Raw genomic sequence first — 22347 nt, forward strand, 5'->3', positions numbered from 1 at the left:
CTTCTTTATGTGTTTGTGTTGTTCAGAGGTAGTGTTTGCATTAAAAGCCCTATTTGACCTCTGTAGTTATTCATAATATGGCAAGAACTGCTCAACTCAGTAAAGAGAATCAACAGTCCATCATTACTTTACGACATGAAGGTCAGACAATCTAGAAAATATCAAGAACTTTGATGGTTTTAGCGACTGCACTCGAGAATTCAAACACTTTGATGAAACTGGCTCTGCGGCAGAGGAGATGTACCAGCCTCTGAAATCACCAATTTACAGCATCTCAGATAAATGCTTCAGAGTTCAAGTAGCAGACACATCTCAACGCCAACCGTTCAGAGGAGACGGACCTTCATGGACGAATGCCAGCAAAGAAACCACGACTGAAGGAGACCAAGAAGAAGAAGAAGAAGAGGAGAACATCTTGGACCAACAAACACATGAATGGGCATTAGATCAGTGGAAATCTGATGAGTCCAAATTTGAGATTTTTGGTTTAGACCGCCATGTTTTTACAAGAAGAAGATGAGTTGGATGGATGGTATCTGCATGTGTGGTTCCCACCCTGAAGCACGGAGGAGGAGGTTTGATAGTTTGAGGATGTTTTGCTGGTGATTTATTCGAAATTCAAGGCGAGTATGGTGAGCATAGTGTTCTGCAGCAACATGCCATCCCATCTGGTTTGTTCTTAGTGGGACCGTCCATCTATTCTCTTCCACGGTTGGGTCGTGGTGGCAGCAGGTTTAGCAGGAGCACTCCGAACATCTTCTCACCAACAATGTTTTCCAGCTCCTCCTGGTGGATCCCGAGGCATTCCCAAGTTAGATGGACTATGTAGTCCCTCCAGCGGGTTCAGGGTCTCCTCCCAGTTGGACATGCCTAGAACACCTCCGAACGAAGGCGCCCAGGGAGCATCCTGATCAGATGCATGAACCACCTCAGCTGGTTCATTTCGTCTTGAAGGAGGAAACTCATTTCGGCTGCTTGCATTCGTGATCTTCATTCGTCAGGTCACCACCCAAAGCTCACCACCATCGGTGAGGGTTGGAACATAGATAGACTGGAAAATCAAGAACTTTGCCTTCTATCTCAGCCCCCCCTGAATCACAGCGGTCAGGTGCAGTAGTGGGACCATTTTCATGACACCAAAAAACACGTCAGGCTGTTTGACCAAGAAGGAAAGTGATAGGAGTGCTGCATCAGATGACCTGTCCTCCACAGACACCCAACCTAAACCAAGTTGAGATGTTTTGGGATGAGTTGGGCCGCAGAGGGAAGGCAAAGCAGCCAACAAGACATCAAGACATATTTGAAAACCATTCTGGTGTCATGAAGCTGATTGAGAGAATACCAAGTGTGTGCAAGAATAATCTGAAATATAAAACATATTCTGGTTAAACACCATTGAACGAGAAGGTGTGTCCAGACTCTTGACTCGTGCTGTATTTGTGAGCGACAGCGAGCTCCGTCAAAGCTTAACCTTTTCCTTTTCTCTTCCCATGATCCTCCTCTGCTTCGCAGGGCTTCGGTTTTGTAACATTCGAGACGAGCGCAGACGCAGAGAGAGCCCGGGAGAAGCTCCACGGTACGCTGGTGGAAGGACGTAAAATCGAGGTAACTCACCACCCTCGCCCCCTTTCTCTCTCTCTTTTTTTTTTTTGTTTTTGTTTTTTAGAAACAGTGACCATTTTCTCCTCTGTTCTTCCCCTCCATGTCCGACTATGAGAGTTTTGTTCTGGTCGTTTTTTCTTGCCCCAGAGGTTTCCGGGTGGCTGTATGTGTTCGACTCTAACCCCCCCTCTGGCTTCACTATAGCATGATGCAGTGGTGCCGCGCACACAGACGTCACTCTTTTTGACGGCACTTCCCACCACCCCCCTCGCCGTCGATTGTTTTTGTTTTTTTAGGCTGTCGTTGCTGTTCTTGTCGTTGATGTTGTGGGCTGTCCATTGCACCAAAAAAAAAAAAAAAAAAAAAAAAAAGCTGTGTGGTTTGCAAAGCATGCTGGGTGGAGTGGCTACACAAACAGGCATGGCTGGAGAGACGTCACCACGACGAGGGGGTCGCTGACGATGTATCCGCTTCTGTCACCAGCATGTAGGATCTTTTCATTCGTTTTTTTTTCCTGCACCTTTTCCCATCACTTTCTTCCATGATCATGATTGAGTGGCCAATTATAATTTTTTTTTTTTTTTGGGTTCATGGTTGTGTTTTATGACTTGAAGGGCAGTTAATTTTACTCCGAAACGAACAAAAAAAAGTGCTTGCCGGTGTCTGTGAGAGGCTACTGTATGTTGCATGGATGGATCATGAGGTCGGATGTCGTCCTGGGAGTTTGAGTTAATATAACGTGGGTGCCTCTTGGTTTTTTATTATTTATTTAAATGTTTGATGTGAGACTGATGCATGATGGGGTGTTTTTTTGTTTTTTTTTTGGGTGGGCGTGAGACGTGTGGTGTCATTTCTGATGCTTCAAAATAAAACAAACAGCTGACGTGTGGGGGAAAAAAAAAAAAAAGTTTTGTTTACACACACACTTTGCATCCATCACTCCTGAAAAACAACACCAGATCTCATGGAAGTGCATTTTGTTGTGACTTTTTATTTTTTGATTTGTCAGCATGAGCTCAGATTTCAGTTGCAAATGGCCTCGGAGTTCGAATCCACCACGCTCCTCCTCCATGCTTTCGCCATTTGCTTCTGGCTCTTCTTTTAAAAAAAAAGAAAAATCACTTTTTAATTTATTTAATTTTTTTGCTACTAAAGCTTCTCTGCATGGTCTCGAATGTCCTGCACTCTTCTGTCTGTGCGTGGGTGTGTGCAGATTTTACGGAGGGCAGAGAGCGGATGAACATGTGAAGAAGTGAATGCATTAGCTAGCTGTCCTCTCCTCTCCTTTCCTTTTTAATTTAATCTCCTCCTCCATCATCTCTCTCCACTCTTTCCCCCCACCAGGCCAGTCCGTCTTTGTCTGTCTCTCCCAAGTCTGTGTGTCCCCCATATGCATCCATCTTCCCCCTCCCCACCCTCATATCTCTGTCCATTTCCCTGTCCTGTGATGTAGTCAGGTAGCATAAAGATCCAGATAAGTTTGATTTGTTTAATCTGGGTTTAAATTTTAACGGCTAGTTTTTTCCCTCCTCTTCCTCTCCCAGATTCAGAATATATATTTTTTTGACATTTTCTGTTCTCCGTTTTGTTTTTCTGATGTTTTTGTAGCGGGGAGTAGAGGTTTTATAGCTTTGTTGTCTCAAATGGCTGATACTTTGTCAGGTGACTGTTGACACGTGACCTGTGTGACATCACTTCCTCTTTACCACAGGGTGGGGGTTGCTTTTCATTACCTCGTTTTTGTTTATGTTTATTTTATTTTATTTTTATTTATTTTTTTAGTTCATCATTTTCTTTCTTACATATATTTTCTCTATTTCCCCTGATGATTTTTGTATGTTGTTGTTGTTGTCAGTCTCCACGGTAACTGCTCGCGTGTCCTCACGCCGTTTCCCTGGCAACGGTAAGTTGTGTACACATGGCATCATCTTTGAATGACCCCTCCCCCCACCCCATCCGTCAAAAAAAACAATTAAAAAAGAAGTATTGAAATAAAATGCACCCCACACCCAAATGAAGACCTCCTTCACTGAAGGGAGCTTGATTGATTGATTGATTGATTGAACCCGATTGGCTAATCCTGTGATTGATTGGGGAGGTGGTGAATGAAACGTTTTTTTTGTTTTTGTTTTGTTTTTTACGAGATTAGCCATTGACCGCATGGCATTATTTATTAAAAAAAAGAAAAGAAAAAAAGGCCACTCTTGTATAACTTGAATGTACTGCATCTATCTGCAAGTGCAACAACTATGACTTACCACTTCTTATGCATTCATTCCAATCACCTCTCTAACTGCATTCAAGCATTTTAATTCCAGAGCTGTATCCTGCATGGTTTACTTCTCTCTTCTCTTCGTCATCTGTACGACGTCATATATATACACATATATAGTAACTTATATGTCATCTCTCTGTGTCATGTGTCAGCCAATAGCTGCATTTTTTGCACCTTTTTTTAGTGGGACAGCATGCTGAAGCATGAGTGCTACATTAGCTCCGAGGAGAGGTCTTTAATAGTTGTCTTGTATATCATGGTGTGTTACTGTAGTGATCACTCTCTGTGCCACTTTGTAGTCTGCAGACAGGTGTAGAGGTATGGCTGTTTTGTTTTTTTTATTTAGATCTTCAAATTAAAGATTCATATTTATATGTGGATGAATAGAAGTGTGCCCCTCCACCCTCCCCCCCCAAAAAAACTCATAAGAAACCAAAAACAACACAAAGCTGTCGTGAAATAATCTGAGTGACGGCAGCTTTTTCCTTCCTTCTTGATTCCTGTCGAGGTGTCCCTTGTTTTTACTTTTTGATCAGTTTGGTTCTGGATGGCGTGTGTTGGTGGTCTGTGTGCTTTTTTTTCGAGGTCTTTCTGGTGTGCGACACTGATCTGGAATGCCTGGCAGTGTTTCACCACCATGGTTTGATTTGATTACTTTTATTTATTTATTTTTTTTAATTATTTATTTAAGAGGAATGATATTTGCATCCCCCATCCATCTCTCTCTCTCTCTCTGTCTTTATATCTACACTTCTTTCTTTCTTTCTGTATTCGTCCATTCATGATTTCTCCATTGTTGCTCATGTACACTTTAGATCCAATGTAGGCAAACGGTCAGATGTATTTTTGTATGTGTGTGTCGCATCTTGTTGTTTCTGTTTGTTCATTAGAGGAATTGCACATTTGGATGGATTGTTCACTCTCTCTGCCTCTCCCTTCTCCACATCATGTATGTGTTTTTTCTGTGTCTTTTCATGTGGACTGGCTCCTCCTCCTCCTCCTCCTCCTCCCTCCTCCTGCATCCCTCTATATATATCTGTCTCTTCTCTGTCATTCTCTCTCCCTCCCCGTCCTCCCCCCCTTTTTTCTGTATGATGTGTATTTGATTGGGAGGGCTGCCAACCTTTTTTGATTGGTCTCTTTGCTGCATCTGATGCTTGCTGATTGGCTAGTTTTTTGCTCACTTCTTGGTGATGTGATGCGCTCTTTGATTGGCTGCGTGTAATTTGTGTATGAACTCTTTCGATTGATGTTTTTTGCATTGTGTTTTCAACTGATGAATCTGCCGCTTAATTCACCTTCTTTTCCCCTCTTTTTTTTAAAATTTATTTTTAAAGGTAGCAAATATATTTATATATATATATATATAATGGTCTTGGATTTCTTTTTGAATGCTTTTGTTCTGAAATATTTTGTTGTTTTCTTTGTTCTGTGTGCCAATGGTTGCATTGTTTGTGTGCAAAAACTGCCTGACTTACTCACCAGGATCCTTGTTTTCAATGTCTTTCTCCTTCAAAAAGAAGCGCATGCATCAAATACCATCGCTGCTCATCAACAGAATTAACCTCTGTCATAAGTAAAACAACTGTTTAAAAGTATAACGACACCTCACACTTAAAAGTTTAATATGAATCTCCCAGAAAGTTTCAAACTCAGATGTGATTGGACTCTCGCTTCATTTTGATGATTCCTCACTGCATACATGTGAAACCGGGTCGACTCGGTCCCTGACCACTTTCTCTGGTGTCCAGGTCAATAACGCCACAGCCAGAGTGATGACGAACAAGAAGATGACCACCCCGTACTCGAACGGAGAGGGCCTCGCTACTCTGCCATACGGTAACGCACTTTGAAGTCAACAACAGCCTTTAGACTTTGATATGATCAGAACTGGACATAGTTTTAAAGAAACGACACTGTAACAGCTTCATTCCACCGGGTGCAACCATTGACAGTATAAACAATGGCTAAGAAAGGCCGGATGAAGCCTGGTTGCTCAAACAAGTCACCTATGATGGCACCTACCTGTCAATCAAAGCATCCACGCTTTTAATCCTTCAAAATAAAACCACCTGTGCAGACTCCAGACTGTAAAAAAAACCTAACTACATATCCCATTTACTCATGGGTAGAAGAACCTAAATCCTGGGGAAATGCTCCAAAGGCAGCTGTGGTTTAGGAGGTACAGCGTCCACTAATCAGGTGATCGGTGGTTCGATCCCCGGCTCCTCCAGTCTGCATGCCAAAGTGTCCTTGAGCAAGAAACTGAACCTCACATTGGCCCTGAAGGCTTCACCATCAGTGTGTGAATCACGGTACCTTGGTAGGTGGTTGGTACCTTGCTTAGAAGAGTCAGAACACCAGAAAGTCGATTTCCATTTGGTCGTGTATGAAGCCGCTTAGAGGGTGAAGCGATGCCGTGCCCGGTGGAATCAAGGTGTGATGTGTTAAATCTGACTAAATGAAAGAAAAGACACTTCATGTGCTCACAGTAATCTCTGATTTTTGTTTTTAAATCTAATTTTTTCTTCTGTCGACTGCAGCTGGATGGAAGTTGAGTCCGATGGTCGGAGCCATGTACAGTCCTGAACTCTACACGGGTACGACGACGCACTTCCTCCGATGGAGACACGGCGATGCACGAATAATCCTGGAAGTTTTTATTAAAGAAGCTGTTCCTCTTTTCTTTTCAGTACCGGGGTTCCCGTACCAGGCGGCTGCAGCGGCCGCCTCCACCGCCGCCGCGACCTTTCGAGGCGCTCATCTCCGGGGTCGCGCCCGGCCCGTGTACAGCGCGGTCAGGGCGGCTGTGCCACAACCGGCCATCCCCACCTACCCGGGGTAAACACACACACACCACACACACACAAAAAGCTCAACGCATGTCAGATACAATCAATAATTGTGCATGCCGCGTGTGTTTGGATACATTTTATTGACATATTGATAGTTTGCTGAGCTCAAATACCATTTCCTTGTAGCTCAAAGTCGTACTTTAGGATCGAGTAGAGTTGATAGTCTCTGCAGTAACAGTAGTATCACTCTGAAGTTGGTGCATTTGCATACAAAGAGGTGGTATTTTGTCCTGCATGTTGCACGGTGTGTAATAATCTCACCCTTTCTTTCTCTTTTCTCTCTTTCACAATCTGTTCGGCACCGTCTTCTCACCTCCCTCTCTCTTTCTCTCCCTTTCTCTCTCTCTCTCTCCCTCAAATCGTCACTCTTGTTTGTTGTTTTCTGCAATGCCCACATGGTGGCGCATCACACCATTTTTTTGTTTTGTTTGGACTTTCCACCACCGCTCCTCCTCCTCTCTCCTTCCTTCCTTCCTTCCTTTCCTTTTCCTTTCCCCCTTCTTCTCTCGTCTCTCTCTCTCTCAGTGTGATGGCCTATCAGGATGGCTTTTACGGTGCAGCCGATCTCTATGTAAGTATACCTCTCTCTCTCCTCTACTGCCTCACCTCCTCACCTACGTTTCCTCGCCCCCTCCCTCCCTTTCTTGCCTCGTTGTGGGTTTTTTCAAAGTGTGAAGCGACAAAGACCAAACCCGTAGAGACGTGTACTTCTGGGTGTTTTTATTTTGTTTTTTGGACTCATCACATCGAGACATTTTTATGTTAAAGTACAAATAAATATGAAATCATAATTTTTCTTAATGCACACACACACACACTCATCAATGTGTTCATTCATGAGTAGACTCCTCTTGGGTTTGTCTCTGTGCATTTGTGAGTTTGTACCAATGTGATTATGAGTGTGTGTCTGCTGTGTTGTGCTGTGCAGTGTGTGTGTGTGTGTGTGTGTGAGACCAGGTTGACAATAGCTGTTTCTGTTCTCTCTGTAGACTAGTGTTTCAGGACATTAGTGGCAGATTGCCCCAGGTAGGGTTTTACACACTCTGTGTGAGAGCCAGTGTGCATCCTCCTCGTCTCCAATGACTGCGTGCTGCTAGACATTTATTGACCATCTGAGATTGAAATGCCTTCTCTGTCTTCTTCTACTAACTCACTGGATTCTGACAATGGGTGGAGTTGCGGAAGGGGGAGAAAAGTTCAGATCAATTTGAATTTGTGGAAGAATTAAGCGGCATAAAAAGAAAAACATGTACAGGAGAGATGGATGGAGGTTAGGTGGAGGTTAATACTTTATACACAGTCTGTTTCATCACCAAACATCCAGATAAGAGCGTGAAAATAAAAAAGACTTTTTCTGAATCTGATACATTTCATCTTGTTCTTGAGGCAAAAACATTTTCATCACACTTTTTTAAAAACTCCCAAATCCAATAGGAGTTGAATCTGGGACAACCGGGACTTGGTTGTTGATCCACAGAGACTCGAACTGAGTCCAAGTCCCGAGTCCGAGTCGCCCCAGATTGAACTCTCAAAGAAAGACGACCTTGACGAGTTTAGGGTAAATTCGGACGGGATCCGGCGCTGGCCTCGAAAAACGAAAACGTGACAACTCTTAGCGGTGAATCACTTGGCTCAAACTAATATCGATCAACACTTTGAATGTGCGATCATCTGTCTGACGGTCACTTTGAAGAGCTCCACCTCTTTTTCTGAACCACACATTCCCCTTGTCCCACCAAGCGCAGACAGATCGGTCGACCTGAAATGTCTCCACAACTGAGACTGTCTGAACTCTGGTTCTCTCTGGTTCTCTGGTTCTAAATCCGAGTCTGGCTGCAACTTATGCTCAGAGACACAAAGAAGTTTAGTTTGATTTGTGCACGATGGGAGCACCAGCATCGATAAAGCCGGTCAATCAGCGAGATAAATCTATAAACTAGTTATTTCCTGATTGAAACCCTGCAGTGATTGGCCGCGGAGCCTGATCCTGTCCGAATGAACCTCGTCACTTAGTTATCCTCTTCTCGTGCCCTCAACTTTTTATTTTTAATTTATTATTATTGCACACTTTCAAACTTTTTGAAATTCTGAACGTGTCGAAACACAAACAGGACACTCTGCAGCAGTTTTACAGTTTTACTTCAGACCCCTTCCAGGAATCTCCCTATCTGTTTCACCTGTGGCATGCTAACTGAATCAATGTCGGCATGCAGACATACTTACAAGGCTGACTCCCCCTCCTCCCCTCAGTCCTCCCCCCTTATTTCCTCCCCTCTTTGTCTTCCTCCCCTCTTTTTTATTTCTCCCTCAGTTGAAACCTTTCGTACCCTTTCCTTCCTTCCTCCCCCTCCTCCCCTTCGAGTCCAGCCTTCCTCCCATAGCAGCAGCTGTGTGGTCCTGAATGCAGGGACTTGGTTGTGACTGATCCTTTAGGGTAGAATGCAGCGGTGTGTTTGTTTTTTTTTTAGGGATGTTCGGCCTAATACACTCCTGAGTTTGGGAAAGCATGCTGTGTCTGTCAGTGATTGGTCGATGGCCTACGTGAGCGTGGTGTGTGTGTGTTTTTGTTTTAAATCCGATTGGCTGACCTCTGTCTTCTCACACCTGTAGTTTTTATTTGTGTCTGTTCATCAGCTGTTCATCATCAAAACAAACATGAATAATGACACGATCATCCTGCCACCCCCTCCCCCTTTCTTTAACTGTGTGTTTTTGGTCGGGGACTCAGGGTGGGGCACAGTGACGGGTATGAACTCTCTCTCCCTCCATGTTTAACTCGCAGTGGGAAACGTAAAACATGCACAATCTAAAGATTTCCCACGTTTAGTCATGGAGGGAGAGACCCACACAGAGCCTGAGCTACATCCTTGTGAATGCCGTACTGCACCAGATTAGCCAGTGTTGCTGACTGTCTGCTTGTTTTTAATCTTTCGCTCTCTTCTCAGCAGTTTTTTCTCACAATGTAACCCTTTAGATTCACCGCTAGTCTGTTAGTGTGCAGCACAGATACGGCCGACGTGTTAACGAGGATTTACTCCTGTTGTTTCTGTTTTTTTCTTCCCTCCGTTGCATCTTCCTCTCTCTCTCTCTCTCCTCCATCGCCTCATCGCAGGGTGGCTATGCAGCGTATCGTTACGCCCAGCCGGCTGCGGTAGCGACTCCTGCGGCGGCGGCAGCTGCAGCGGCGGCTTACAGTGACAGGTGAGTGCCACCTCCACCTCCACCTCCTCCTCCACCTCCTGCTCCATCGTGGTCAGAGATGTATAGTAACGAAGTGGAACTACTTAAGTACTGTACTTAAGTACTAAAATGCAGTATCTGTACTTTTTTGGAGTATTATTTTTTTCCCCAACTTCTACTTTTACTGCACTACATATTTTTGATGAATTTAATACTTTTACTCCGATACATTTTTCATGTGCTGAATCGTTACTCGTTACTATTGTAGCGTCCAGCCGGACACGTGATGAATGACGAGGCGTTATTGAACAAACTGCATTTATTGCTGAACGGTTTGGTAACAGGACTCGGTGACTGTCGGCCGGAACCACGCCAAAAAAACAACAACAGAACAGTCCCGGTCTCACATCAACCTCGCTCGTGCGCCGTACGTCATACACCTGACACACCCAGGTGCGCTCTCTCACCTGCTGCCCCGCCCCCTCGCTCTGCATTCATTCAGACGCATTCACAGACCATGGGAAATCACAGAACTCTACCATGAACATTGTAACACTGTAACATTAGAAGTTGTGCCTTAATAAATATTTAAAATAATATAAACAACAGTACTTGTACTTTTACTTGTACTTTTACTTTCAGTACTTAAGTAGCAATTTTTTACTTCTACTTGCAATACTTAAGTACAAAACATTTTGGATACTTTAGTACTTTTACTTAAGTACAGTGTTTAAAGAACACTTCAACTTCTACTTTTTTTGATATAGCACTTGTACTTCTACTCCACTCCTTTACTCCAGTACTTTATACGTCTCTGATCGTGGTGCATGAAAAGGAGTCTTCTATGAAATATGCATTTGATGTTTCATCTATGTGCAGATTAAAAACACAACAAGCAGAGTGCACTGAATGAACTATAGAAAAAACAAGCTTGTAAACAGTCCTCAGCTCCCACCTTGAGAAGTTTCAGTCTGACGCTGCTAAAAGTCGCCTCTTAATATCAGTGCAAGCGCTGTGTTACAGAAAGGTTAAACATCAGCTGTGTCAGGACACGCAGCAGATATTTTCAGTCCTAAATGCCACAGAACGAAGGTTCAGATACGAAGGGTCAGAACATTTAAGAATGAAGAAGAAAGAGTACACTGCATCATGATGCGTGTCTATTTAAATACTTCTTTAAGTACTGTTTACTTCCAGGCGTAGTGCACGAAGCTGGCTCGTGAGTAAACGACGATCACGACGTTTAACTGCTTCTTCTTCTTCGTCGCCAGATTTCAAAGGTGCGGCGTATTAGTGCCAATGTTTGTCTGCCAAAATATAAATATAAGTATGTCGAGGCATTCGCCGCAGCTTGTTCAGCTCCTTGTACTTCACAGTACGCCGCTTCTTGACAGAACAGACGGCGTTAACGCACGCAGCATCTGTTTGGTGTCAGGACACGATATCAGTGCTGACATGCATATCATAGAGCAACATCCTTCTTAATCATACTGTGTGATTCATGTTTGTTTTGTTCTCTGACAGCTACGGACGAGTTTACACGGCGGACCCTTACCACGCTGCGCTCGCTCCAGCTGCCTACGGTGTCGGAGCCATGGTAAGTCCTTTAAGATTTCAATGTATAAGTGATATTTTATATTTTTCTGATTGTTAACAACTCAAACGGAAAGAGCAAGAGCAACTGAAGTTCAGTTTCAAGTTTAGGCACGACTGATTTTGTAAAACAGGACACAAATATGTGGTTTTAAAGGCAAAAATATGATTCAAAGACATGTATTGTTATATATTTAGTGTATTCAGTGTTTACATCACTAAAAGACTGTTCAAATCTAGCTCTAAGACTAAATTAATGTCTTTAAATTAGTTATTACACAGCAGATCTGCTTCTTAGATTGTTTATGTTGTTGTAAAATGTGAATTTATTCCCTAAATGTGTCTTTTTGTTCCTCCACAGGCCACACTGTACCGGGGAGGCTACAGCAGATTTGCCCCTTACTAAAAAAAAAAAAAAAAAAAAAAATTAAAAAAGACACTACATTTCCCAGGAGCTCCTCTCTTCCATTGAATTTACTCTTGAAAGAGCTCCCTCTGTTGTCGTGGAGGTGGACTGCACCCAGTTTTAAAAAGCGTGGACCACAACAAAGATATTTCAGATCCCACCCGTCCCCCCCACCCCGAGCAGTCCCACGTTTTCTTATATACGCTACTACAGAAATAGAGGAATGCTGTATTAAAGACTGACAGATGGCCTTTACATTTAAAAAAAAAACAACAACAACAAAAAAAAAACAACAAAAATGAAAAAACAGAAGAAAAAATAAAGACTTAAAATAGCCATCTTCCCTTATTGCACGGCTGTATTATAGTCCCCCGTCCTCCCCTTCTTACTCTCCTGGCACTCAGCAGCAGCACAAGACTCGGGATGGAGCCCAGATGTTCTTCCAAAGGCCGTGTGTGTGTGTGAGTGTGTGTGTGTGTGTGTGTGTGTGTGTGTGTGTGGATAACTGACATTTATTTAAATATCTGTCAACCATGTGTGTGAGAACGGAAAAAGATCGGATTGGGAAGGTCGTGCCGAGACACGGCACCTTGAAGCATTTTGAAAGACGAGTCACTAAAATGATTTAAAAAACAAAACAAAAACACACCCACTGATGGATTTTTCTAAGTCCTCTTTAATGTGGGCGCGTAGTAACGAAAGAGGATTTCCATTCTCGCTGTGTTCTCGTAGACGGAGACCGAACACGGCGGCTCGGGACAGAGACGATGTGACGGTTTATATATAACGACAGAAATCACGTCCGAAAGCTGAAAGGAAGGAAGGGAGGGTTTATTAGAGCTGTTCCTTACCTCAAGTTTTCTTAGTATGTGGACATGGTGAACCTTTAAACTTAAAAATTGTTATGATATGCAAAGAAATTAGTTTAGAGAAAAAAAAAGTTACCAAATTATTATTATTATTATTGTAATTATTCTTATTCTTATTAAACATTATTTTGTTGAGATGGGACGTGTAGTTTCAACCCTCGGGGTTAAAAATCAGAAATCCATCATGAACACTAAAAAAAAAACAAAAAAAAACACTAAACTTTTCAAATTTTTAGCTTTAGCTCCGCCCACAGACCCCGGGGGTTCGAGTCCCTGTTGATCCTTTAATGTAGAGATTTATCATTTGGATTTGTTTCCCACCCCTCCACCCTTTCCCCGTCACGTCACGCTCCATCTTTTATACAGCAAAGTCCAACATCGAATGAGTCTTCCTGAAACATACTTTAGTTGGTTAAAAAAAAACGCTGCCAGCAGCGAGAGCGAAGAGAGATTCAGCCGAGTGAGTTCATAGAAAATATTTAAATGCAAAACACCTTACTATTGTGCATATTTCTATACCGTTGTATTCTATATTTCCAAAATGTGGCTTTTTTTTTTGGTTCAGTTTGTTTTTGGCTTTTGTTTTTGTTCCAAAGATTTGTAGAAAGCACATTTTTCTGCCGTATGTATAAATATATTATCTTTGTTATTGTTATTATCATAATCCTTGATAATCCTATTGCTGTCTTTATTTACTTCTTTTTCATCTTTTCTGTTTGTCTTTTCTTTTCTTTTTTTTTACATATATATATAAATATATCCGTAAGTGTTGTTCCTTCTCCAGTAAGGTGCAAAGTTAAATATCAAGTTTTGTTTTTGTGGTTTGGAGTCAAAGATTTGAGCCGAGAGCGTACCGGAGTAACGACGTACTGAAGGTATGCACGCAACACTACCAAACTTTTGTCCTCTTAGTTAAATTTTTTTAATTATTATTTTTTGGTTTGATCATAGGATCCGTTTGCGTGATTATATTTTCAAAATCTACATGAACGGCTGGATTTATTTTCCTTTTTTTGTGTCCATATTTTGCAGATGACTGACACCTTGTTTCTTTATTTCCGTTTATTCTGATAGTTGTTGTTTTTTTTGTTTTAAAGCAGACTCCTTACATTTCAGTGGTTAAATCCGTCATCTTGGCCTTTTGCGGTCGCTTCAGGTTTGTTTGAAGATTTCCAGTAAAAAGTGTTATTTCTAAAAAAAAAAAAAAAAGTACGGACGCCCTGAGCGGTACATTGATACATTTTATTTCCTCCGTTATCTCGTGATAACAAGTTAAATTCATTTGTTTTCTTGCATGTTCAAGTTATTTGTCGAAATAACAAATGTTTTATATATAACGACATTACAGGATTTTCTGTAAATCTCAAAATTACGAAAATTTGTTTCCCCCGAGATAATCCCATAATAAATTTGAGATCTCGACATAACAAAAGGATCGTCTAGTATGTTAAATAACTGCACTTGCATCTTTCACCTGCTCCTCTGTCGTCGCTACACTGAATGATTTTTACGTGCAATGAGGTGATCAGTTTTTATGCTTTATGAGCTGTTTATGTCGAGATAACAAATCTTTGCTTTCTCGAGATGCGGCCATAATTAATTTGGGATCGTCGAGTATTTTAAATATTGGCGGGAAACCTTATTCATTGTAGCAGCGTCAGAGAAGCAGGAGAAAGTTGCAATTGCAATTATTTATTTAATATTAGACTGTCCTTTTTGTTTGTTTTTTGAGATCTCTGTATTAATCATGGCATTATCTCGGGAAAACAAAGTTACGTAATTTTGAGATCTTGAAAAAGTTCCGTTCCCGTTATCGCCCATTACCATTTGTTATTTCGGCATAAATAACTTGAGATCTTGAGAAAACGGAGGAAATAAATGTATGAATGTATGACCGGTTAGGGCTTCCGTACATACATGGTGAAAAACAAAATGTCATCGTGGGATACGATGATATAATTTGTGTGGTAAATGCGGCAGTTTTCTTTTTGTTGTTTTGTTTTTTTACCCGTTAATTTCAAAGCTAACCGTTGTGTTTTTCAACTCTCACATTGGAAAAACATGCAGGTCAATGATGTTTTGATTTGTTTTCTTTCTATTAAATGTGCTGCTGTCAGATTTTCTCATGACATTTAACATTTCTTTTAAAATATCTCAAAGTTACTAAAGAATGTGCTCCGGACAACAACAAAAAAAAAGAAACCTAGCCAAAGATGCTAACGTAATCGTCCCCAGCACGTTCTGACTCCCAACTTGAGAAGTGCTACACAAAAATAACACAAAGGATGGACTTAACAAAGCCACTGAAGAAGGCATGGACAAACCAGCATGAGCGATACTTGTCAAGTTTAAAAAGAGAAAAAAAAAAAAGTAGTTTTGCATGAATCTTGTGTCTTTCATATTTGACTCCCGAGCAGCCGAGCCCAGTTGCGTTTCTTCTTTACCACTAAACTCGATATGTAGAATGACCGGCAGCTAGCAGTCCGAAGCTAGCTGAACACAACAAAGAGCACAGTGCTGTTTGGCAAGAAGGCCGCCGACAAACAAAACACGAATTTTGCTGTCACGGTTTTCTTGCCGCTGTATTATAGTAAACTATGTGGCCGTTCTTCATAGTTGCTATGGTTTCTCAATGACCAGTCCCTCTCCCTTTGTCATGTCTTTATCCCCCCTTGACTGCCATTATGTTTTTTTGTTATTGAATGTCCATATAAAATGTTTTATATAAAATGTTTTGTTGTGATCAAGTTTTCAGGTTGTTTTTCTTTTGGTATTCTATCTTCTTTAGTAAAATGGACGAGTTGTGTTATTGCAACATCACGTCCTCTTCGCCCTTTTCTCCTCTGCCATTATGTCCGTAGAGCTAACAGCAGCTAACAGACTGAGCTAACATGAGCTAACAGCGGCTAACAGACTGAGCTAACATGAGCTAACAGCAGCTAACAAACTGAGCTAACATGAGCTAACAGCAGCTTACAAACGGAGCTAACAGCAGCTAACAAACTGAGCTAACATTAGCTAAGAGTGGCTAACAAACTGAGCTAACAGTGGCTAACAGCAGCTAACAAACTGATCTAACAGCGGCTAACAAACTGATCTAACAGCGGCTAACAAACTGAGCTAACATGAGCTAACAGACTGAGCTAACATGAGCTAACAGCAGCTAACAGACTGAACTAACATGAGCTAACAGCAGCTACAGCTGTCAGCAGTTTACTTCACTGTCCATCATAAACTCTGTAAATCACAGAGAGTTGAGGCGGAGCAGCCGGAGGACATCAGAGGGAAAACCAGAAAACATTTCCTCCATAAAATATGATCCAGTTTCACCAGAATCAGTGAAATAGTTGCTGCTGTGTGACTTAGTGCCGTAAAGCGTTACGTACTTCTCCCAACCCGGAGCCCAAAGTTACATAGTGTGAGAACAGACGTATGTGTAAGTGATGTTACAGTAACGTTAAATTTACGTTAGATATTGTGCTTTTTTTTTTAAAAAAGGCATTTGTTTGGGGAAAATATTTATTAACACTCGTACTAAACTGTGCTAGTGTGCACAAATTTTTTACATTCACAGTTCATAAAAATAAAAATATATATCATGAGCAGCTGTACATTAAGAAGGAATAGCTGGGGAAGGGGAGAGAGTGGAAAAGGCAGGATTGGAGATTTAGTGGAGACAGATTTAATCCACCGTCTTTTAAAAATGTACAAGCCAAGTGCAAAAGTCTCAATAGATAATTAAAACTTTTTTAAATTAGCCAGTTTATGCCACAGTTTGGATTAGCTCTGGGTATAATTTCATATGCAGTGGCAGATCAGGTGTTTTTGGTAGGTGAAGGGAAATCGGTGCTGGGGGGTAGAAGAGTTTCTACACAATTCCATATTTCGCCAGGTCGCTGAGCTCCATGTCCCCGAAGGCTTCCCATGGGCAGATCACTGTGATGTCTGTGCCGAGGCCCTCCATGCCGGGGATGTCGTCTCCGAATCTGTGGACGGAAACAAAAACTTAATTTCTCGTGGTTGCAACACAGCATGTAGGGAAAACAACATGAAACCAGTTATTTATGAGAAGGAAGTCATAATCCAAAAATAAAGAGGTGAAGCAAGACTATAAAGGGGGCGTTCCTCAAATGTCCACCTGAGTCTGGCTCCAGAAGTGAGTCAGTCTCCATAAGTCCCCATGTTAGACAGCAGAAATAAACATGTTCACAGCCTGGTACAAAAAACAGTTTTGGTCTCTGTAGCTAATTTCCCCGTTCATGACAACTGTACTGAGGGTGAATTTATATACAACTCACCTGTTCACATTATATTAAGGCTTAAAGGGTTTTTTTTAGATTAGATGGTGGCCAAGATTTGTTGATATATGACTTTTAGTTGCTGAAGAAGTATTCTTTACTCAAAAGTGTGGAAAATACTTGTTGGGTTGGGAACTACTGGTTTAACCATAAACTCAAAAGTCTGAGCTACTGGAAAAATATAGTAGAATATTTTACTTGTGAATGTATTGGAGTACATATACATGTAAAGTACCTCATCGTGGTACTTGTTTAAATGCACTTCTTACCCCTTCTGGCCTGGTTTAGGCGCCTTGCTCTTGAAGGTACGAGCGGCCCTCTGTTTGAACTTGGGAGGTGCCTTCTTGTCGGCGGGAGCTGCTACGCCTGCGTCTGCCATCTTTTATATGCTGAGAGAAACAACAGTTAATTAGTCAGTGTTGATGTGTAAGGCCTTCCTCCTCCTCCTCCTTTAAACCCCCTGCCCCGTGTTTGGATGATATAACCCCCTCAGATTAGGTCAAATTAGAGACTAAAGCTGTCACAGTTCTTTAAATCTCCGTTACACAAACAGCTTTGTCTATTTTTACACGCTGGCATTAAAGATTACTCTCGGCGGAGTTACAGACCAAACATAACAAGCCCAGAATATCTCTTAAGTTCACCTGATTCTATAATTGGTCACAAAGCCAAACACACATGCTGATAATAAACCCAGAGTTTAAGGAGATTTTACCACCGAGAAACTCATATTTAATCTTCTTTAATCCGACTTTTCTCTGACCTTTTAGTTATACGTCTTATTTTACAGGAAAGCTCCAACCAGATCTGTCACAAAGTCTCCAGTTAGTTCTTAACTTTCACACCCTGATAGATTTTTAAATATTTTCTGATTAAGTAAATCTCAGTTTAGCCACAGCTAGAGTACTGAAAGATATCACTTTTGAATTATTTTTACTTGAATATAGATCTAAACCTAATTTTTTTGGTCATATCTGCAGCCTAATTATCAAATATAAACTAACAAAGTGAGTTAGAGATGTGCAAAGTCTGCCTGACCGCAGGAACTTTAATATCATGATAACACTCGAGTCATTATTGCTTTTGCAAGTTTTCGAATTAACCGTTTCTGTTCCGTCTGAATGGATCCATACAGGGCAATAAAGACTGAACTAAGCTGGAAGTCTTTTAATTTAATTTTAGAAAACGTCCTCAAACATTTACATAATCAATCCCTAAAAAAGAAAAGGGTCATTCTTCGCCTTCAAACCATTAAAAATCAAAAATTGTCTCATGAAATCAGACTCAAGTTCTACATGTATGCTGATGATGACGTTTTCTTTTTTTGAGTTGAGTAAATTGTAAAACACGTCTAAAAGAGTTAATATCAGATAGTGCACGACCTCCATCAGGTACAAAAGTTATTTTACTTCAAAACAGTATTTATAATCAGAAGAGAAACAGGCGAGATTATAAGTTAAAGCAAAGATGTTTTGACTCATTGCAGAACTGAAGTTAAGAATTTCAGAAAATATCCTCAATTATTATGTAATAAGTTCCCACTTAAGACAAATATTTACACGTTGAGCTGAAAAATCAGCAAATTTTCCCTTAAATCAAAATTTTTTGTTTTGTTTCATGCATGTTTAGTATTTTAGTAAATGATGAACCGCGTCTTAAACCTGCAGGTTAAAAGGAACGACCTCTGAAGAGTTAAAGTCCAGTTAGACTGCGGCCTCCATCAGGTACAAAAATATGCAATTAATTAAATTTTTAATAAACTTACAGAACAAAAAAACTGTCAAGATGGTTCAACAAAAACTCAAAAAAAAGAATTTAAATGTGAAGTGTAACATCAGCAAACATCACGTCCACTTGCAGAGATTTCTGTCTTTGAAATACAAAATATATTCTACGATTTAACATTTCGTGAACTCTCTCATCACGTTTCTGCTTTCTCGTGCACTCTGACCTCGATCCTCAAAGCCGACCTGGACGTCGGCCAAACATCAGAGCTGAGTGAAGAGTTCAAGTCTTACCTGTTTGTGCAGGTGTCTTCAGTCTGATGTCTCTTTCTCTGGTGTTTCTGGTGTTTCTCCGTTTTCTTCTTATATACGCCCCCCTTGTAATCCCCCTGACACGCTCATCCATAACTTTAGATTACGGGGAGGGGGGCTCAGAAGTTGATCTCAGTGTGTCGGACCATGTGGAGACGCATGCAGACTTACATAAGGAAGAATCTCTGAGAAAAACAGCTCGGGATTAACTCAACAATATGAGCTGGTTTTAAAATAATCGCATGTAGTTGTAGAAAATTATATCATTGTTCTATAACAATAAAACAATAAATCAGTTCACAGTTGAGTTTTAAAACATAAAGTTCATTCATAAAATGTATTTTTGGCCTTAGATAGAAAAATCCACATCAGCCACAGTCTTTATAAAATTATTTGAAACTGCCGAAAAAGATTTTAAAAATCATCAAATTCATCTTTTCTTTGTCAAATAAGATACAACAGACTTTAATGGAAATTAATTAGTTAATGCAGCTGACAATGCACAGGGTGGATAAGAATAGTACTTATAAATAAGAAATATATAAAGAAAATTTGAAATAAAGTTCTAAATAATATAATAAACAGTGAAGATCTGGATGCTGTCGAGCCTCCGAAATGTTTTTCTTCTCTTCGTGTCTATAAATAATTGTTCGGTGGAGTTTCCAGTGTCATTGTGCCCGTCTAATCTCAGTCCATGTGGTGAGGGATTAAGAGCTGACTGGTTAAGTGTTCTTTATTTGTCACCTGTGTGCAGATCAGGCCGTCGCTGCTCTTACATCACGCTCCAGAACGACGCGGAGGTGACTTCAGGACGCACGCTTGTTTGTTTGTTTGTTTGTTTACAAAGGAAAATCTGGATCTTCAGCATTTTAACATTAATGTTGCTTTACTCCAAAGAGACCAGCGCGGGAAACGTTTGAATTACTCATGAAAACATGGGAGTTGATGACATAACAAACCTGACGGATGAATGAGTGGACAAAAATACACAAATATAAGTTCATAGACGTCTGATCAGCCCGACACCACACACAACATCTGACCACTAATTTATACAGAACATGATTCTGTTCAAAGAAAAAGTAAAAAACCAGAATAAAGACACAAGAAAAATACAGTTGCAGAGATGGAAATATGATTTCCCATCAGGAGAATCAGTACAAAGTGTATTGTAACTTAATCTGCGACTAAACTCTGTATGTTCTACAACAGACTCTTAATAAATGTGTTATTGGGATGCTACAGAGTGACAAGAAAGAAAAATAATGGAGCTTTCAAAGAGTTTCATTTATTATTCATAAGAAGCTTCAGAGGAAACTTGTGCCTGTACTTGTGCTTGATTTATTTATCATTTTTCCACCTCTCATGGCTCAGATTCTCCTTTTGTTGATGTGAAGAGACTCAGACGAACCATGAAACCACTAAAACAAAGTCACATGTGCTCAAGTTCAACATGAAGAGTTTCATGACGCAGCATGTTTGAGTAAAACGCCGGTGGGCTGTCGGACAGACAGACAATAAGAATCAATCATCGGCTCTTCTGCAGACATGCGGTGTGTCTAATGTGGAACACGGCTTGTATTTTTATCTCGTTGTCCTTGATCCTTTCGTCTATTTGTGTCTGAGCTGGTACAGAAGAGGACAGGGCAGAGGTGGCACATGAAGGAACAAAACATTTGAGGGGATTAGCGAGCTCGGGGGACTTTAAAAAGGAGGAGCGGCGAGCAGAGAGGCATCCGACGAGCGACGAGCAAAGCAGCAGCATCGCAACAACTCTCTGAGACTTCAGCAGAAGGTAAGAACCAAACTGCTCAGGCTTTTACTGCTCTGATCATGTTGTAACTTAGAGGCAGAGTGAAGGTGAACTGAGATCTTCACACAGAGTAGGTCTTTCTTCTTGGTGCTGCTCAAGGCCGGCCTCTTTTGTCTGGATGTTTATAAGAGGATGCAGAGGATCATTGCTTGATGACGCTCTGTAGGCCGCTCAAAGTGCCTGAAGCCTGATTTCATACGTTCTGTCCTTTTTTTTCTCTCAGCTAACTAATCGAAATGGCAGACTTCGACGTTGCCGCACCCGCCGAGAAGAGGGCACCTCCCAAGTTCAAGCAGAGGGCCATGCGCACCTTCAAGAGCAAGGCGCCCAAACCAGGCCAGAAGGGGTGAGATGGATTCAACATCAGGCACAAACACAAAGTCCTCGTGTCTCTCAGTTTGTACTTATCAGATGTTTTTTCTGTCCACAGATTCGGAGACGACATCCCCGGCATGGAGGGCCTCGGCACAGACATCACAGTGATCTGCCCATGGGAAGCCTTCGGGGACATGGAGCTCAGCGACCTGGCGAAATATGGAATTGTGTAGCCGTGTCCTCCTCCGGCTTCACCCCGACTATCGGCTCTCGACTCTCCCTCGTGTATTCCAACAGCTGGAAATGTCGTACTTAGAGGGGAGGCAGCTTTTGATGATTTAGAGGTTTGACCTGGAAATAATAAATCCAGCTCTCTCTCTTGCCTCATGCACTTTATTTCCTCCCTCCTCCACCTCCTTCCACCTCCACCAAATTCTGCAATCGTCCTTGTAACGAGTGGCGTCAGCAGCTCTGAGGATCCGAGCTCGTACTTCCCACAAGGGGAGGTATAAATTTAAAGTATACTGCGTATCACGAACGTTGGGTTTGGTATCTGTTACTGTGATATCCCGGCACCGTTTGGCTCTCCTCCACTCTTCCTCCACCTCTTCTCCTCTAAGCTGCCGATCCGACATGCACAGATGTTTATTTTGTCTATTAGATAGATGAAAATATATTTTTATGAGTAAACTGTGAAAAACTTTCCCCTGCAAACACAATAAATTAATATTTTGCATAGAACATCTGCCTTTGTGTCCTCACTATCGTTTATGCCACCTACATGTTGTTCTCACTTCATCCATCCTTTTATTTGCCACATTTGTTTCTCTCTCTCGAACTGTAAAAATAAATCCGGTTTTCAAGGACAGAGCGGTGAGGAAATGATAACTGAAGCTGTTGTCGCCGTGGCAACCAGGCTGTTGGGTTTATTTATTTATTTATTTTTCTCCACGAGTAAAGAGAGAAAGATGTTTCATAACGTCAACACAAACGCTGCAACAGAGGTCGGATTAGGCCGAATGCCAGTTTTCCAGAAATAGAAACAAATATAAACAAATTAACTGCAGTCCCTCTAACGTCCACCTGAGGCTGGCTCCAGAAGTGA

General features: G+C 41.4%; 3 protein-coding genes across 10 annotated transcripts in view; 2 read left to right on the forward strand and 1 right to left on the reverse strand.

Moving 5' to 3' along the window:
* rbfox2 (RNA binding fox-1 homolog 2) overlaps positions 1–12181 on the forward strand; it is a 36633-nt gene extending 24452 nt beyond the window's left edge. For 5 of the 8 annotated variants that reach the window (XM_027282629.1, XM_019256406.2, XM_027282627.1 and 2 more), the window contains 8 exons: positions 1513–1605; positions 5629–5716; positions 6421–6477; positions 6571–6718; positions 7258–7303; positions 9845–9933; positions 11437–11509; positions 11867–12181. In XM_027282629.1, coding sequence (XP_027138430.1) covers positions 1513–1605; positions 5629–5716; positions 6421–6477; positions 6571–6718; positions 7258–7303; positions 9845–9933; positions 11437–11509; positions 11867–11911 — 639 coding nt within the window. In that variant the 3' untranslated portion in view covers positions 11912–12181. Of the gene's footprint in view, positions 1–1512; positions 1606–5628; positions 5717–6420; positions 6478–6570; positions 6719–7257; positions 7304–7721; positions 7759–9844; positions 9934–11436; positions 11510–11866 lie in introns of those variants that run through there. The other 3 variants (XM_027282630.1, XR_003462950.1, XM_027282631.1) reach the window with 3 other exon arrangements.
* A 3987-nt stretch (positions 12182–16168) lies between these two features.
* Positions 16169–19447, reverse strand: LOC109137891 (phosphodiesterase 6H, cGMP-specific, cone, gamma, paralog b). Its single transcript, XM_019256371.2, has 3 exons — positions 19097–19447; positions 17348–17467; positions 16169–16766 (listed from the first exon to the last, which is right to left on the reverse strand). The coding sequence occupies exons 2-3, from the start codon at positions 17455–17457 to the stop codon at positions 16649–16651; spliced, it is 228 nt and encodes a 75-aa protein (XP_019111916.1). The 5' UTR covers positions 17458–17467; positions 19097–19447; the 3' UTR covers positions 16169–16648.
* A 298-nt stretch (positions 19448–19745) lies between these two features.
* On the forward strand, positions 19746–21985 carry LOC104937546 (retinal cone rhodopsin-sensitive cGMP 3',5'-cyclic phosphodiesterase subunit gamma). The gene is made up of 3 exons (XM_010753801.3): positions 19746–20909; positions 21151–21273; positions 21358–21985. The coding sequence occupies exons 2-3, from the start codon at positions 21164–21166 to the stop codon at positions 21473–21475; spliced, it is 228 nt and encodes a 75-aa protein (XP_010752103.1). The 5' UTR covers positions 19746–20909; positions 21151–21163; the 3' UTR covers positions 21476–21985.
* Positions 21986–22347: the final 362 nt, after the last annotated feature.

The sequence above is a fragment of the Larimichthys crocea genome, chromosome X (genome assembly GCF_000972845.2).
Source record: "Larimichthys crocea isolate SSNF chromosome X, L_crocea_2.0, whole genome shotgun sequence".
Classification (NCBI taxonomy): Eukaryota; Metazoa; Chordata; class Actinopteri; family Sciaenidae; genus Larimichthys; species Larimichthys crocea.